Consider the following 18,581-nt stretch of genomic DNA (forward strand, 5'->3'; position numbering starts at 1 on the left):
GTATTCTTTCCAACGAGAGTGCAAGGGAACAGTAGAACAACCATAGACAACAATTTTGTTCATTCCTCATTACTAGAAGGGCATTCTGTTAGCAAAAAGGTGAATGGCCTTTCAGATCATGATGCACAAATTTTAATTCTACAAGATTTTTGTGCTGCAACACGTGTTAAATATAGTCATCAGCTGTTTAGGAAAGCTGATCCAGTTGCAGTAGAGACCTTTGTAAACCTTATCAAGGAACAAGAGTGGCAAGATGCTTATAGCGCTGATACAGTAGACGATAAATATAATGCTTTTCTCAAGACTTTTCTTGTGCTCTGTGAAAGTTGCTTTCCATTAGAACGTTCAAAACAGGGTACTAGCACAAACAGGCAGCCTGGGTGGCTGACTAGAGGGATAAGAATATCCTGTAGAACAAAGTGGCAATTATATCAAAACGTTAGAAACAGTCAAAATCTAAATGCAGCAGCCCATTACAAACAGTATTGTAAGGTGCTTAAAAATGTTATTAGGAAGGCAAAAAGTATGTGGTATGCAGATAGAATAGCTAAGTCTCAGGAAAAAATTAAGACCATATGGTCAGTCGTAAAGGAAGTGGCTGGTCTGCAGAGACAGGTCGAGGACATAGAATCAGTGTGTAGTGGGAATGTCCATGTTACTGATAAGTCACATATATGTACAGTATTTAATAATCACTTTCTGAATATAGCAGGTGAACTAAATAGAAACCTAGTCCCAACAGGGAACCATATAGCTCTCTTAGAAAAAAGTGTTCCGAGACTGTTACCTGAAATGCTCCTCCATGATACTGACAAGAGGGAGATTGAGTTAATAATTAAATCACTAAAGACCAAGAACTCTCATGGATATGACGGGGTATCTAGCAGAATACTGAAGTATTGTTCTATGTATGTTAGCCCAGTACTTAGCCATATCTGTAACTTTTCCTTTAGGAGTGGTCGGTTTCCTGACCGATTAAAGTACTTGGTAGTGCGGCCACTTTATAAAAAGGGAGACATTGATAATGTTGACAATTTTAGACCTATTTCTATGCCATTGGTGTTTGCTAAAGTTATCGAGAAGGTTGTATATACAAGGTTACTGGAGCATTTAAATTCACATAATTTGCTGTCAAATGTTCAGTTTGGTTTTAGAAATGGTTTAACAACTGAAAATGCTATATTCTCTTTTCTATGTGAGGTTTTGGACGGATTAAATAAAAGGTTGCGAACGCTAGGTGTTTTCTTTGATTTAACAAAGGCTTTTGACTGTGTTGACCACAAAATATTACTGCAGAAGTTGGACCATTATGGAGTACGGGGAGTAGCTTACAATTGGTTCGCCTCTTACTTTAAGAACAGAAAGCAGAAGGTAATTCTCCGCAATATTGAGAGTGGTAGTGATGTTCAGTCCCAATGGGGCACTGTTACGTGGGGCGTTCCCCAAGGGTCGGTGCTGGGGCCACTGCTGTTTCTTATTTATATAAATGATATGCTTCTAATATTACAGGTGATACAAAAATATTTCTGTATGCTGATGACACCAGCTTGATAGTGAAGGATCTTGTGCGTAATATTGAAACAGTATCAAATAATGTAGTTCATGAAATAAGTTCGTGGCTTGTGGAAAATAATGTGCTGCTAAATCACAGTAAGACTCAGTTTTTACAGTTTCTAATTCACAATTAAACAAGAACCGATATTTTGATCAGACAGAATGGGCATATTATAAGCGAGATGGAACAGTTCAAGTTCCTAGGCGTTCGGATAGATAGTAAGCTGTTGTGGAAAGCCCATGTCCAGGATCTTGTTCAGAAACTAAATGCTGCTTTATTCACCATTAGAACAGTATCTGAAATAAGTGACACTTCAACACGAAAAGTAGTCTACTTCGCATATTTTCATACGCTTATGTCGTATGGTATTATTTTTTGGGGTAATTCTTCAGATTCAAAAAGGGTATTTTTGGCTCAAAAACGGGCTGTTCAAGCTATATGTGGTGTAAGTTCGAGAACCTCTTGTCGACCCCTATTCAATATTCTGGGAATTCTGAAATTGCCCTCACAGTATATATTTTCTTTAATGTCGTTTGTTGTTAGCAATATTAGCCTATTCCCAAGAGTTAGCAGCTTTCACTCAGTTAATACTAGGCAGAAATCCAATCTGCATGTGGAATGCAATTCCTTGACTCTTGTGCAGAAAGGAGTGCAGTATTCTGCTGCATCCATTTTCAATAAGCTACCACAAGAACTCAAAAATCTTAGCGTAGCCCAAACTCTTTTAAGTCTAAACTGAAGAGTTTCCTCATGGCTCACTCCTTCTATTCTGTCGAGGAGCTCCTGGAAGAGCTAAAAAATTAAGCAAATTCCAGTGTTACATTGTTGATTTTCTTTATTTAAACTTACCACTTGTCACCTGAATATGTTTTTTTATATTTCATTTTATCTGTTTCTAATATTGTGTTATAATTTCATATATTGACTCGTTCCATGACCATGGAGACTTCTCCTTAATTTGGTCCCACGGAACAATAAATAAATAAATAAATAAAAAGAGTCACAACCATTTCTTAACGTCGAAAATAATTGTAAAGATGTTTGCATTGCAAAACAGAAATATGTTGTACCGTTTGATAACAAGTTTTATCAGTCACAACTGGAGTCTGCTATATCACACAAAATATTAATGAAAACGTAAACCACATGGCAGGTCTCAGTTTAGTAGTAGGAGAGTGGGAAACAGGTATTTGACTGGGATGTGTTGACATGTCATACGTGCTCGGAGATAGACCAGAACATGATCAATATTTAGTTTACTTCCACATTATCTTTTCAAATGTTATTTGTGATGATAAACTGATCAGCACTTTAGCCCCAAAGACTAGGTTAGCGTGGAAAAGTAACAGCTGTAAGTCAGCAAATCCAAAAAGCATTAAAGCATGAGAGTAATTGTAATTCTTGTTATAATGCATGTTCAAATACATTAGATTTTGGTACGGATTTATGTCTGTCTTTTGGATGACACCATGTGTCAAAACAGATGGTTCGTAACAGAAGGTTCCACATTTCACCTGACTGCAAAAGTAACTGATGAAAAACACAACTGTAAACTCCTTATTGGGCCATGACTCATGGGAAGTGCTAATGTGTGTGATGTTCACACTAGGGACTACAAGCAGATGTCAAGTGTAAGTGGAAGCCATAGTCTTCTTTGTCTGATATGAGACTATACCAGAAGCATTTAGAAACCTTAACTGACAGACAAAGCAAAAAACAAGTCAAACATCTCACAAAATATTTCTTGCAAGTTTCAAAGAATCAGTTTAAACAACTGAAATTACAAATACACCAATATTAAACCTATGTACAGAGTGAGTAGATAAAATTTGTATACATAAAGAGAGTGTTAGTAGATAGTTGTGTGTTCCATAGATCATATTCACAATAAATGTTATGATGCGGATCATGTCAACTGAACAGATGCATACATATATGAAAGAGACAGGGAAATGAGAAAAATATTTATATGACTATTACATTCTGGCCATTTACATGTTTTTTTCTGTGTAATTAACTAATTACTTCTATTTACGAAATCCTCTATCAAACAATGGACAATGCAGGATGGCGTAACAATAATATAATGAAAAGGATAGAATACTATTCACCAAATACAGGAGACGCTGAGTCACACTCAGGAATAGCAAATAGGTTGCTTTACATTTGAGCTTTCACTCAAAAGGCCTTTTTCTTTGCCTTTACAAATGTCTGCTTGTGTCTGTGTATGTGCGGATGGATGTGTGTGTGTGTGCGCGCGCGAGTGTATACCTGTCCTTTTTTCCCCCTAAGGTAAGTCTTTCCGCTCCCGGGATTGGAATGACTCCTTACCCTCTCCCTTAAAACCCACATCCTTTCGTCTATCCCTCTCCTTCCCTCTTTCCTGATGAAGCAACCGTTGGTTGCGAAAGCTTGAATTTTGTGTGTATGTTTGTGTTTGTCTGTGTGTCTATCGACATGCCAGCACTTTCGTTTGGTAAGTCACATCATCTTTGTTTTTAGATATATTTTTCCCTCGCGGAATGTTTCCCTCTGTTAAAGCAATTGGTAACAGAAGGTTCCACATTTCACCTGACTGCAAAAGTAACTGATGAAAAACACAACTGTTTCCCTATATATATATATATATATATATATATATATATATATATATATATATATATATATATATATATATATATATAAAGATGATGTGACTTACCAAATGAAAGTGCTGGCAGGTCGACAGACACACAAACAAACACAAACAAGCACAAACATACACACAAAATTCAAGCTTTCGCAACAAACTGTTGCCTCATCAGGAAAGAGGGAAGGAATGTTTCCATATATATATATATATATATATATATATATATATATATATATATAAGTGCAACTCATGACCACTGGTCCACTGGTATATGAGCCAAGAGGTTGGGAGCAGCGGTGGAGCAGGGATGGGCAAGGATACAAACTTCAATGGCAACTGCTTGCAGCACAGTAATCACAGATACAGCAGAGGAGTGGTGTGTGTTATTGACAAACACAGATATCCCTCCCTTGGCTCTTTCCTCGGACAGTCATCCTTGCGGTGGAGGGGATAGCCCTGTGGCACAGCAGTGCAATATGTTTAAAATACGTTTCTTGTAAACACAAGCAAACCCACTGATGTTCACTGCAGTATGGGAGCCATTTTATCGGTGAGATTTCTCTTTCACATTGTCTCTAGACTGGAGTGGGGATCCAGGAATAGTAGGAGGCTGTCTTATGGGCTTTATGGCTGTCCCACGCAAATTTTGTATTTCATTTTCTCCAAAGCAGAATCATTAGAACAGTCAGATGGAATGATACCTATGACCTGACAGTTTATAACCAGCCTTCGCCTGATGTTGACACTTCCCTTCAATTTATTTCTCAGAGGAGTCTTTGGAGGAATTGTCACAGCAGGGGAAGCAGCAGTGCTGACCTGCTTACTGGAGTCTGCTTGTTGAGTTGCCAGAATTTCTACAATGTTGGCAACTGTGGCCTATTTGGAAGTGCTGAGAGGCGGAGGGACAGGCGGCGGGGGTGGGGGTGGGGGACACATAGGCCTTGTGACAGCACACAGCACCCTTTAAAACAGGTAGCAGTGATGACACTAGCAACATCAATCTGGGTAGACGTTTCACCTTTCGGAATACAATTTTTAAGAGCTGAAGCGAAAGAAATAGTGAAAGCAGGAGGCTGCATGGCCTTATAGATCTTTTTGGCCTCATCATACGGGATATGCTTCATTGTTTTGAGCTCCTGTATCTTGTCTTTCTTTGAGTCAAATGCTGCAGTCTCTACTTATGATTATCCATACACTTCAGAAAAAATAAACAGAGACTCTTGCTGTGGCTACAGGAGTGTGCATTTGGGTGTCTCTGCGCTTGTGTATGAATGGGTGTACTATTGCTGTGAAAAGAGCTAGTGCTTGAAGCATCAATATGCTGTAGGTGAGTGGTTGCCTTTCCCCTATTTTGCATACTGCTCCATCCAAGAATTTCCATTACTGAAGTATGTAATGTTATTCCAGTCCAAAAGTAAAGTAGCCACTCAAGTTGTAACAATTATTGGCCTTTGTCAATTGTCCCAGTGTTGTCAAAAGTTACAAAGATTGCACTCAATAAGCAAGTTGTCTCAGTGCCACATTACAGACACAAAGGCGGCAGTTGGTCCCAGAACTTTTTTCTGTCACCTACTGCCTTTGGCAGACAGTGATTTGTTAAAATGAAATATAAGAATCTACACTGTCATACAGAGTCCACATTAAACTGTAGATTCTGCCTTTAGCTGGCTGGGTACATCCAGTTCAATGGTCAGAGGAAGGCGAGGCCATACAACCGCAATTAGTTCCATAACCAGCAGGGAACGTAAGCAACCTTCAACTTAAGGACAGCTTTACTATTTAATAACCAAATTGTAAAATACTTTGCAGAAAATAAGATCTTCAGCAGTAATAAGTTTGGTTTTAGATCAAGTTTGGGCATGGTTAAAGCTGTTTTGTTATTTCTTATACAGCATATGCAAGCAGTTGTTTAGAGCAGACTTTTTGACTTACCAAAAGCTTTTTGACACTATATGCCTTAAAATAATATTGAATAGCTACATTTTTATGGATTTAGAGACAATGCTATTGGTTTGATGGACTCTTATTTATTTAACAGAATGCAAATGACTGAATTTCAAGGCACAGAGTCTGAATAGTGCCCTTTGCAAGTAAATGTCCCTCAAGGTTCTGTACTGGACACAATCTTATCCATTATTTATAGGACTGACTTGTCACCTAATATAATGCTATCAGGTACATGCTGATAATTATTTGCAGACGGTCTTGCAGTCTAGACAACATCAAAAACAACAGAGATGCTTGCCTATGACACAGATCAAACCGCTGTTAATGTATAAATACAGAAAACGACAACCAGTCACTTTCTTGAAATATCCGGGACTGTTTGCAGTTTTCTTTATTTATATTCAGTCTTGGGTTCTAGAATATCTATAATGGAAAAGCTTAATCTTTTAGACTGTTAAAATTAAAATTTGTGTAATGCTAACTCCCTCTGTATCAACCAAGGTAAAGTACAGGACAAACGCACAGCAAAGGATTGTGACCTGCTAATGCAACAGGATGTAACTGCTGATACTTGCTTTGTGATAACAACCTATTCTGAACTATCTTGGGGTCATCATGATACACAAATTTAATGAAGGCTTATTAGCTCTACGCAAATTCCACCTCTGTATTAATTTTCCTGTTCTCAGAGTTGTTTTATTAGTTTTGCATGTTCTGAGGATCATGAAAGCGAGTTCTCTCTATGGTGTGGAACAAGCAAATTTTATTAATATACTACACTTTCTCAGTGAAAAATATGGTAAGATGTAGACCATTTACATGACCCCATACATTTAAAAAAATTAAAAAAGGCCTCAATGGAGCAGGAGGAGTTACCAAAGAGATAAGATTTCAGTTTGCATTTGAAGCTAATTTTGTTATCTAAGAAATACTTTACACCACTGGGTCAGTAGTCAAACACTTTTACGGATGAATAATGAATACCAGTATCTCACACCACTTTGTGCCACGATAAGGCCAAGGCCTCATAAACCATGGGCCTTGCTGTTGGTGGGAAGGCTTGTGTGCCTCATCAACACACATAGCTGTACTGTGGGTGTAACTACATTGGAGGAGTGTCTGTTGAGAGGCCAGACAAACATGTGGTTGCTAAAGAACGGCAGCAGCCTTTTCAGTAGGTGCTGGGACAACAGTCTGGTTGGTTGATTGATTGAATTGGCCTTGTAATATCAACCAAAACAGCATTGCAGTGCTGGTTCTGTGAACGGCTGAAAGCAAGGGAAAACTATAGCCTTAACGTTTCCCAAGGGCAAGCAACATTACTGTACGGTTAAATGATAATGTCCGAGAGCTAAATCTTGTGGTAGAATATAAACACAGTCTAGGGTTTTCCCGGTGGTTCTGCTATGTGTTGCACAAGATCCTGACTTCCCCGCCATTCTGTTGTTTACCTACGAGGGCACCTTCCATGAGTTTGGCCTTTACAACACTCGAAACATTCATTACTGAGCATGGGGAAATCCTTACGTCACGTACGTCCACAGACACCAGGAACGATTTAAACTCAACATTTGGGCATGCATTATAGGTGACAATCTGATTGGGCCGGTCTGTCTACCTCCTCGACTTACCGGGGCAAATTACCTTCAATTTTTGCAAGAAACTCTACCTGGCCTGCTGGAAGATGTTCCCCTGGATATACGGCTACACATGTGGTTGCAACATGGTGGGATGCCTGCACATAACAGTCATGCTGTGTGTGGGTATTTAAATGAACTCTTTAACAGCCGGGTAATTGGTAGAGGTGCTCATAGGACATGGCCCCCACAATCACCAGACCTCACGATACTGGACTTTTTCCTGTGGGAATTCTTCAAGGTTCTAGTTCACCCACCCAGACACGAACCACCTAGAAACGAAGAGAAATTAATGGATCGCATTCAACATGCCACCAATCACATCAGGGCAATGCCAGGATTTTTTGAAAGAGTTCGGCAACACCATTCGACGTTACCAAGCTTGTGTCACATTCGACTCAGTTCCGCACACTTGCTTGCTCCAAAGAGTGTGCGCTGTCGATCTATCCGATGACATTGCAGTTGGATAGAAAGTTTTCTAACAGATAAAGACAGCAGTATGTCGTCCTGAATGGGGTGATTTAAACAGAAATAAGCGTAACTTAAGGTGTGCCCCAGAGCAGCGTAATAGGTCCGCCGCTTTTTACGATTTACATAAATGATCTGGTTGATGGTATTGACAGCGGCATTAGACTGTTTCAATGAGATTTGTAATGCTCTCGCGATGGCTAAATGTACCAGTCACAAATTGACGTGCTAAACGGAAGGGGCTGCTCACTAAATTCCGAAATCCAATCTTCGCCGAGGATGAAGAGCATATATTATTACCACAAACTTTCAAATTGTGCATTGATCAACATGCAAAGATAAGGGACATTAGAGCTCGTACTGAGGCGTTCAGACATTCGTTTTTCCCTCGCACGATCCACGAATGGAACAGGGGAGGAATAAGACTTTGGTGCGAATTGTGCCCTCCACCACACACCCCTTGGTGGCTAACAGAGTATATATGAAGATGTATTTGGTTGCCAGTTTGAGCACCTGCTTTAAATAAAAATGTCCAGGCTACAAAAAAAGGCCCTTTTCAGGGCCAACATAATTTGTGACTTTCTGCATGCAAACTAACAGCTGTTGGCAGGTTTGTTCCCGGTACGTCTTATCATGAAACTACAATGGACATGACGGGACCCAACGGATTCGCCCCCAGGCCCCCAGAGTGGAAGGTTGGTGCACTACCACCGAGTGTGCGGGCCGCCTTGGATACATCGCGATCTCTACCGTAGGCAAAGTATTCGCTGTCATGCATTGTCCAGAGCACCCTGCAACAGGGGAATCCTGTGGCCAATCAGAGCATGTGGTGCCAAGTTTTCATAGTTTAAAAACTGTGTGTTGCCAACCTATACAACATTAGTCATTTTGGTTCCTACTGGCATCAGCTATCCAGGGTTAAATTTCGTGCCACAATTTTTCTCCACCCTGTATAATGGTAAGACAGATATTTAGGAACCAGGTTTTGAACTGTAGGATATTTCCAGGGACAGATGTGGACTCTGACAACAATTTCTTGGTTATGAACTATAGATTAAAACAGAAGAAACTGCAAAAAGGTAGGAATTTAACGAGATGGAATCTGGATAAACTGAATGAACCAGAGGTTGTACAGAGTTTCAGAGAGAGCATTAGGGAACGTTTGACAAGAACAGAGGAAAGGAATACAATAGAAGAAGAATGGGTAGCTTTGAGAGATGAAATAGTGAATGCAGAAGGCTTGTAGATATCCTTAGGTAACACAAGAGATATTGAATTTAATTGATGAAAGGAGAAAATGTAAAAATGCAATAAACGAAGCAGGCAAAAAAGAATATAAATGTCTCAACAATGAGATCGATAGGAAGTGCAAAATGGCTAAGCAAGAATGATTAGAGGACAAATATAAGGATGTAGAAGCATGTAACACTAGGTGTGAGACAGGTGCTGTCTACAGGAAGATTAAAGAGATGTTTGGAGAAAAGAGAACCATGAATATCAAAAGCTCAGATGGAAAACTAGTCCTAAACAAACAAGGGAAAGTTGAGAGATGGAAGGAGTATGCAGAGGTTCTATACAAGGGAGAGGTACCTGATGGCAATATTATGGAAATGGAAGAGGACAGAGACAAAGATGAGAAGGGAGGTATGATACTGCATGAAGAATATGAAAAAGCACTGAAAGACCTAAGTCGAAAAAAGGCCTTGGGAGAAGACAACATTCTGTTAGAACTACTGATAGCCTTGGAGAGCCCGCCCCAACAAAACTCTATCATCTGGTGAGCAAGATGTATGAGACAGGCGAAATACCCTTAGGCTTCAAGAAGAATATAATAATTCCAATTCCAAAGAAAGCGACTGTTGACAGGTGTGAAAATAACCGAACTATCAGTTTAATAAGTCCCGGCTGCAAAATACTAACACGAATGTTTTACAGACAAATGGAAAAACGTAGAAACCGACCTCAGGGAAGATCAGTGTGGAATCTGTAAAAATGTTGTAACATGCAAGGAAACACTGACCCATGGCTTCTCATAGAAGATAGGTTAAGGAAAGGCAAACCTACATTCATAGCATTTTTAGACTTAGGGAAATATTTTGACAATGTTGACCGGAATACTGTCTTTCAAATTCTGAAGGTGGCAAGGGTAAAATACAGGGAGTGAAAGGCTATTCACAATTTGTACAGAAACCGGATGGCAGTTATAAGAATCAAGGGGGCAGGAAAGGGAAGCAGTGGTTCAGAAGGGTGTATGTTATTCAATCTGTATATTGAGCAAGCAGTAAAGGATACAAAAGAAAAATTTGTAGTAGTAATCAAAATCCAGGGTGAAGAAATAAAAACCTTGAGGTTTGCCGATGACACTGTAATTCTGTCAGAGACAGCACAGGTCTTGGAAGAGCAGCTGAACGGAACGGACTGTGTCTTGAAAGGAGGATATAAGATAAACATCAACAAAAGCAAAACGAGGATAACGGAAGGTGATGTTGAGGGAATTAGATTAGAAAATGAGAGACTTAAAGTAAAGGTGAGTTTTGCTATTTGGGCAACAAAATAACTGATGAAGGTCAAAGTAGAGAGGATATAAAATGTAGACTGGCAATGACAAGGAAAGTGTTTCTGAAGAACAGAAATTTCTTACCATTGAGTGTAGATTTAAGTATCAGGAAGTCCTTTCTGAAAATATTTGTATGGAGTGTAGCCATGTAAAAATCATAAAGGGAGACCAAGCGATGAATACACTAAGCAGTTTCAGAAGGATTTAGGTTGCAGTAGTTGCTCACAGATGAAGAGGCTTGCACAGAATAGAGTAGCATGGAGAGCTGCATGAAACTAGTCTTTGTACTGAAGACCACAGCAAACAAGGCAAAGTGTAAATCATTTCTCTTTCTAGTGTTATATTTATGAATGTTAATGTTGTTTATGCACTATGACTTTTGACAACAAACTTGATGAGGGAATAAATGCATTTTGAAGTAGTTACCGGCTCTACAGTGGACATCACATAATTCTTATTACATACTTCTGTGCAATAAACATTTTTCCTCAATGATTATTTACCCAGAACATGGTGCCATAAAACATCAGTGAATGAAAATAGCAAAACTATGTAAAATGTTCAACTCCAAAATCTGACATTATCCATAGCTAAAAAGCTACAGAGATTTGACATTTAGGACGATCTGTAACATGTAATTTCCAGTTCAAGTACTTACGAATATAAATGCACAAAAGTTTAGAATATTTGATTTCATTTTTAGCTTTATACTCTTGCATTATTTTTAATGGTGTTGTTAGGTCTTATGCAGTACTGATTTGTTCTTACTGTATTTTATCTAAGTTCAGTGATAGTTCTCTTGCAGAAAGCCACTTATTAATTTTCAGAAAAAAAATTTACATTTTCAAGTGCTGAAGTTCATCCAAATGGTTTGATTATAACACCTGCAGTGTCAACAAAGAGGACAGTCCTGTTTTTGGATATATAATGGAAGCCCATTTCTATACAACAAGAACAAGGCCAGACCCATTTCATTACATACACTCCTTGAGTTACTTAACGTATAACTTCACACCATTTCAATAAGATAAGGTAAAAACTAGTTATCAGCACAATCAATGATACCACAATATTTGAGCCTCTCTAGAGTGCTGAACTGCACAATCAAATGCTTTTGACAAATCACAGAAAATCACAGTCGGCAATATTCTGTCATTCCAAATTTTGTTTATTCTGAACTGTAAATTGAAAAATGTCATGTTTTGTGGAGAGACTTTTGAAATCCACACTGAGACTGAATAAATATTAGGTTGGTGCATAAGCTTGTAGCACTTTTGTTATACATTTTGGTATTCTGGTTGCTATGGGATTATTTATCAGTTGTGATTTTTTTATTCATAGTTCACTGTTGCTATTTGAGTTTACATACTATCATTTTCCTATCCAGCGATTGTCAGTGGAGCTGTGGACACTAGAAAATTGGCAGAAAGGTGGAGAAATCAGAACATTTCCGACATACTCTTCTGTTTGAGTTCAAGACAGGGATGACAGCAGCGGAGGCAGCCAAAAACATTTGCACCATGTATGGAGATAACGCCACTGGATAGAACAAAGCAAGAAAGTGGTATTTTTCATTTTAAGGGGGATCATTTTGACATTAGTGACTCTCGCTGACCAGGAAGACCTTTGGGGATTGATGGAGAGCGTTTAAAGGCATTAATCCACAATGACCACTCGATGAACTGTGATGATTCCACCATCGTGCAACATTTGCATGCAATGGGGAAGGTTTAAAAATCAATTGTATGGGTACCATATGTTCTAGGCCACAATCACAAATCAGAGGGCGGCCTTTGTGAATCTCTGCTTTTTTGTCACTAATTGGCTCATGAACAGCACTGATCATTCCTATCCTGTATTGTTACTGGTGATGAGAAATGGTCTCTCTTTGCTAACACGAGGAAACAAAGGGAATGGCTGAGCCCAAACCAAGCAGCAACTTCCGCTACAAAGAACTGCGTGCAGCCACAAAAAATGATATCCACCTGGTGGAACAGTAACAGAGTGGTGTACTACCAATTGCTTCCCTGAGGTGTTACCATCACTGCTGACATTTACTGTAAACAACTGGGACTTGTAGCACATGCAATCCACGAACAATGACCAGGAAGACTGCGTGAAATGATGCTATTCCAGGATAACATCCGCCTGCCGCATTCTACTATACAGAGAAATAACACTATACAGGAGTTGGACTGGGAGATCATTCTGCACCCACTTTATTCACCTGACCTGTTGCCCTAAACTTTCTCATCTTCTCTGCTCTCTATCGAACGACCTTCAAGGATCCTCCTTTCCAGATGAAAATGCACTGCAAACATGGCTCAATGAGTTCTCTGCCTCAAAACCACACGATTTCTACAGTTGCAGAATCAAAAAGCTACCCCTGCATTAGCAGAGTGTTGTAAATAGCGAATGAGAATATATTGTGGATAAATAAAGTCTCTGTTATGCTTATCTGCCATGTTTCTTAAATTTACGGAAAAACACTGCGAAACTTATGCACCAGGCCAACACCTTAGTTTGAAACAGGTATGTACTGGTTCTTGCGTACGTAATTTTTTTCAGTATCTTTCAGGAGGAGGAAAGTAATATGATTGGTCAGAAGTTATAAATGTAGGTTCTACTACTTTTGTGGGACAGGGATGAACAACAACATATTCACTCTGTCTGGAAATAATTCCCATAACGATGTACTGCATATGTGACTGAATACAATGTATATAAGTGAGAGGCGTGATTTAGTACTTTATATCAAGTATTACCAACTCTATGAGAGTTTTGTAAGAGGCATTACATTGTGTAAGTCATATTCCTCAGATCCCATGGAGAGTGGTCTCTAGGATCTGGAAAGTATAATACTAGCTTTATTTCTTACAACAAACTTCTGTATTATGAAAATACTGTCCCTAGATGTTGAGTTTCCACAGAAAATGATTACGTAACTCATTACTGAGAGGAAATATGCAGAACTGGTTTATTCATTTGTAAATCACCTAGCAGCGCTTACCACACATACTAAAAACAAAGCTGAACTAATACACACCATTATGTATGTGTATATAGGGCATAACAACTTTTCAGCAATAAATTGAAAAGTATGGATGTAGGGAAGTTAGTACATAAAAACAAAGACAATTTTGTTGTTAGATATTTCTCATGCCACAGGTGCAGGTCACTTTTGCAGGATGAAATAGGACCAAAAGATCAAGCTACCAAATTTTTAAATCCAGTGCTGGTCTGGGTCCGATGACAGATGATTTAGGATTACTTTGTAATGCGACAACCAATATCATTTGAACCCTTCTTTCAAGAAAGTAAAATGGGGCATGAAACAGCTGCTTACACTGGGTGCACGGTCAAATACGGGTGTGGTTCACGTCGATTCTGTCAGTAGATGGGATTATACTAGGGATGGCCTTCACTTCAACAGGAAAGGAATGGATAAACTAGTTGGGCTAATAGCATAAACCTTACGGGGGGGGGGGGGGGCAGAATGCCAATTGTTACAAGTGCCAAAGCAGTAGCTCTTTTTAGAATAGATAGGACAGACAGAAATAATTTGTATTTGAGGTTAGGACTGAAATAAACCTTCCACTTGACATAGAATCTATACAACATAATTCTGATATACTGTACTTCACAAGTACAAACAGCTAATGGCTGAAAATTGTCAGTAATCTTCAGAAATTTTTTAATTCCACCAAATTGTTTCAGTCAGCATGAAGTGCCTGCTATCTTCAGTTTTCAAAATATCTGAGGGCTGAGAAGTAAAGTTAATTAACTTCTTCTTTGTACTGATGAATCAGAGTTGTCTAACCAAGTTGATATAATCCGTCTCCCTGAACACCATGTGACCACTGTTATAGATGTGTTAAACATTACGGGATTCAGGTTAATATCTCAATTTTGTAGAGCAGATATGGCAGAGTTGCCCCATTCGTCAGACACCGTCATAAATTTAATAGGCCTAACATATTGACATTAATAAATCTTGCTTAGAGCAGCATATGGAACTATGTGCAACTGAATAGAATTTCATAATAATTCTTTATTTAACAGTAAGCGTATACTGAATACTTGTGGGCAATTTTAATCTGTCCATAACCTATCTATAAGCTTCACTTCACAGTAAAAAAGCTAAGAAATAGTAGTCACCTGTTAATTTTCTTACATGCTCTTCTAGTAAGAATTTAAAGCAGTCTGTCAAATTATTATTCAACTTAATACCCACTGTAAACTTCTGAACTAGGAAAGCTAATTGCTTAAAACCTGCCACTGATAATATAATTACCTCCAAGTCAAAGCTGACATAAGGTACCAAATGAGTCAGTTCAGCTGTCAGAATAATATGCACAATGGCAACCAGACTTGATTGCAGCAGCAGCCTTTGAAAATGCTGTGACTCTGTCACTATTACTCATTTAGCAGTGTGTATTGCATAAAAGAGAATATGTCTACCAACAGTATGATATGTAGCACAAACACAACACCAGAAACAAACACAATCTAATACCATTCCATTGTATCTATACAAAACTACATTAATGTTTTAAACAGAAATTAATAAAACATTTTAATCTCATACATCATTACATCAAGAATATCTATTATAACTGAGTGGTTAGAAAGTGATGAATTTCTGACTGCTGGGTGTGATTCAAATATCTGCATTATTGTACACGTTGACTCTACCATATTAGTGATAACTAGTAGAATGTATTGTACATTTCAGATGACGGTAAAATCTTGAGTAATTGTTTAGCCTCTATCAACATGGTACTTGACGTTACTAATGGTTCAGAATATCCAGAAATGTTTACGATACCAAAAATTTATCCATTCACTTAAAGAATAAGCGGCCGTCTGAAACAACAGCTGATTCCTCTGACACTTTCTAGAAGTTAATAAGATGACACCAAAATATCAGGAAACAAATATGAGGCGAGAATCCTTGATGTCCCACTATAAAAGGAAATACAGCCTAATATCATTGTAAAATCATCTGCGAATAAATGAACGTTTATTAATAGAAAAACATACTTAACCACAGTAAAAAAAAAAAGATGTCACCCGGCTGTATCCCCGTAAATTATTTGAACACCGACACACTGTTCGAAAGTACAGTGAAATAATCGGGTACTTACACTGATGGACTTCTGATGCCTTGCACTTCCATTGCCTACCACTTGACACGACAACCTGTACAGCACTATTTACGTCATCTATTCAATTATTTACAGTATGATGAGTCAACATACACAAAGCATCAAACACAACATACACGATTACACAAGTAAGACTTAACAGTAGTGAATGAAAACAATCCGTATTTCAATCAACTTCCCGCTCTGGCCAAAGATCACGATCAGACAGATGCAACAAGTATCCATTCAATCCTTGCAGGTAGTAGGTTTCTCTCAAGCTCAGTGGCTCGTGACACAAAGCCGATCTATATTTCTGGTATTGTGTTTGTTCAGGTCAGAGTTTACATTTAGATTAAATGCTCGAGATAAAATAATTGGTTTAAAAATATACACTGATCAGCCAGAACATGATTACCGACCTACTATCGATATAAACCTATTCAGACTATATATATATATATATATATATATATATATATATATATATATATATATATATATATATATACGGACAGTGAACTTGCTATCCGCTTGTAGAATGGGGAAGGCAAAGCACAGATTGTGACAGCCTGGAGACTTAACGCGAGCATTTCGGGAACTGCACGACTTACTGGCTGTTCGGGGAGTGCTGTGGTGAGTGTCTTCAACACGTGGTAAAACCAAGTGCAGACGTCTTGGGGTTGGGCGGCCACTCCTCGGTACAAATGTCGGACATCGTAGGCTGGGCAGGCAGGTAAAATATGACACGTGGCAAACTGTGGCGGAACGAACATCGGAGTTTTAATGCTGGGCAGAGTGCGAGTGCGTCTGAACACAGTGCACCAAACAGTCCTAATGATGGGCCTCTGCAGCCGGTGACCAATGCATGTGTCAATGTTGACACCACTGCATTGACAATTAAGACTGAAAAGTGCGCATGGCCATCAGCACCATAACTTTGTTCACTGGCAGAGCGTTGCATGCTCTCATGAACCCCAACACCTTCTTCACCATGACGATGGGAACGCGTAAATTCGTCGTCCTCCAGGCGATGATCCATGTCCTGCTGGATGCAGACAAGCTGGCAGCAGCTCCATTATGCGCTGGGGAACATTCACTCGGGCATCCAGTGGTCCAGTGGAACTTGTGCAAGGCACAATGATAGCCAAGAAATATCGTACAATGGTTGCACGTGTACACCTGTTCATGACAATCGCTTTTCCCGACAGCAGAGGCATTTTTCATCAAGATAATGCGCTATATCACAACACCAGGATAGTGATGGAGTGGTTTGAGGAACACAGTGGCAAAATGTACTGGCTCCCTAACTAGATAGATCTGAACTTGATCAGACACATCTAGGATGTGATTAAACGTAGCGTCAGATCTCATTGCCTATTTCCAGGAATATATGGGAATTACGTGTCAATTGTATGCATATGCAGTGCCAACTCCCTTCAGCCACCTACCAGTGCCTTACTGCTTCAATGCCATGATGGGTTACTGCTGTTATCTATGCCAAAGGTGAACATACCGGGTGTTAGGTAGGTTGTCATAATGTTCTGGCTGATCAGTGTACATATCTCTAACAGTTAGTATCCCAACATTAGGGAATAGAGCACAGCATGAGCCTCTTGGATTTGTACCACAAATTATTCTTACAGCCTTCTGTAACTTCAAAAGTTTATGAAGATTTGCTTGTGTTGTAGCATCCCATATCTCTATACCATAGTTTATACTAGAATACATTGACATATGATAAGCAGATTGCAGTACAAAGGTATTATTTCAGTATTCGCTCTGCATATTTATTGCAAATATATTTTAAACCAGTCTGCTTGTCAGAGAGTGAACACATGTATCCCAGTATTGTTATTTCCAGGATTTCTATATGGTTTTCCTTGATGGCAATATCATTTCCAGAGTACAACTGAATTTCAAAATCTGGCTTGTGGGGTTAAAATCCATTACTGCTGTTATCTTGTGCTCACAATGAGGATGGATGGAGCACCAACATACAGAAGTGTCTTTGAATTTGGGGAGCAGTATTTAATATCATTTACATAAACCAACAAAATAAGGCATCCCAGTACAAAGCACTGGGAACACTGTATTACATATTAGTAATGTTAGATCTGTGTGTGCCATTCGTCATTCTTAACAGTGAAAATTGATTTTTGATAAAATTTTATTAGACCTTGCACTGTTATCAGCATAATCACCCAGCCATTTTTCCAGACTATTTACTATCTTTCTCTATAAGAAACTGATAGAGGTTAGCTGAAAAATATCTACTTGTAGATGGAGGTCTGTCTATATCCAAAATTATGTGTTTCCTTTCCCATCTACAGTTTATCACAGAAAGTTCAGTGACACTTTCAACACTTAAAAGAGCTTACATATTTGGGGCACTAATTATTACCCTCTTTTTGCAAATATTGAATCATTGCCATAAGGCTTGATCTCCCTGCTGAAAGACGAGCAGAGATTCTTTGCTAATGAGTTCATAATAAGATTCTTCTTTGGTATACCAGTGCTCAGTAATAACTGAAACATCTGGTTTATTAACAAATGCTATAATGTCCAAATCATTGTGCTTATTTCCTAGGCTTGTAACGTTTTGGTGGATAATCTTGAAACTGTACTTGGATTTGTTGAT

The 18,581-nt window shown here is 38.7% G+C and overlaps 1 protein-coding gene across 1 annotated transcript in view; it reads right to left on the reverse strand.

The window, feature by feature from the left end:
- LOC126236279 (serine/threonine-protein kinase ATR) overlaps positions 1–16,180 on the reverse strand; it is a 391,469-nt gene extending 375,289 nt beyond the window's left edge. Inside the window, exon 1 of the mRNA XM_049945439.1 lies at positions 15,944–16,180. Coding sequence (XP_049801396.1) covers positions 15,944–15,975 — 32 coding nt within the window. The 5' untranslated portion in view covers positions 15,976–16,180. The remainder of the gene's footprint in view (positions 1–15,943) is intronic.
- Positions 16,181–18,581: the final 2,401 nt, after the last annotated feature.

The sequence above is a fragment of the Schistocerca nitens genome, chromosome 2 (genome assembly GCF_023898315.1).
Source record: "Schistocerca nitens isolate TAMUIC-IGC-003100 chromosome 2, iqSchNite1.1, whole genome shotgun sequence".
NCBI lineage: Eukaryota > Metazoa > Arthropoda > Insecta > Orthoptera > Acrididae > Schistocerca > Schistocerca nitens.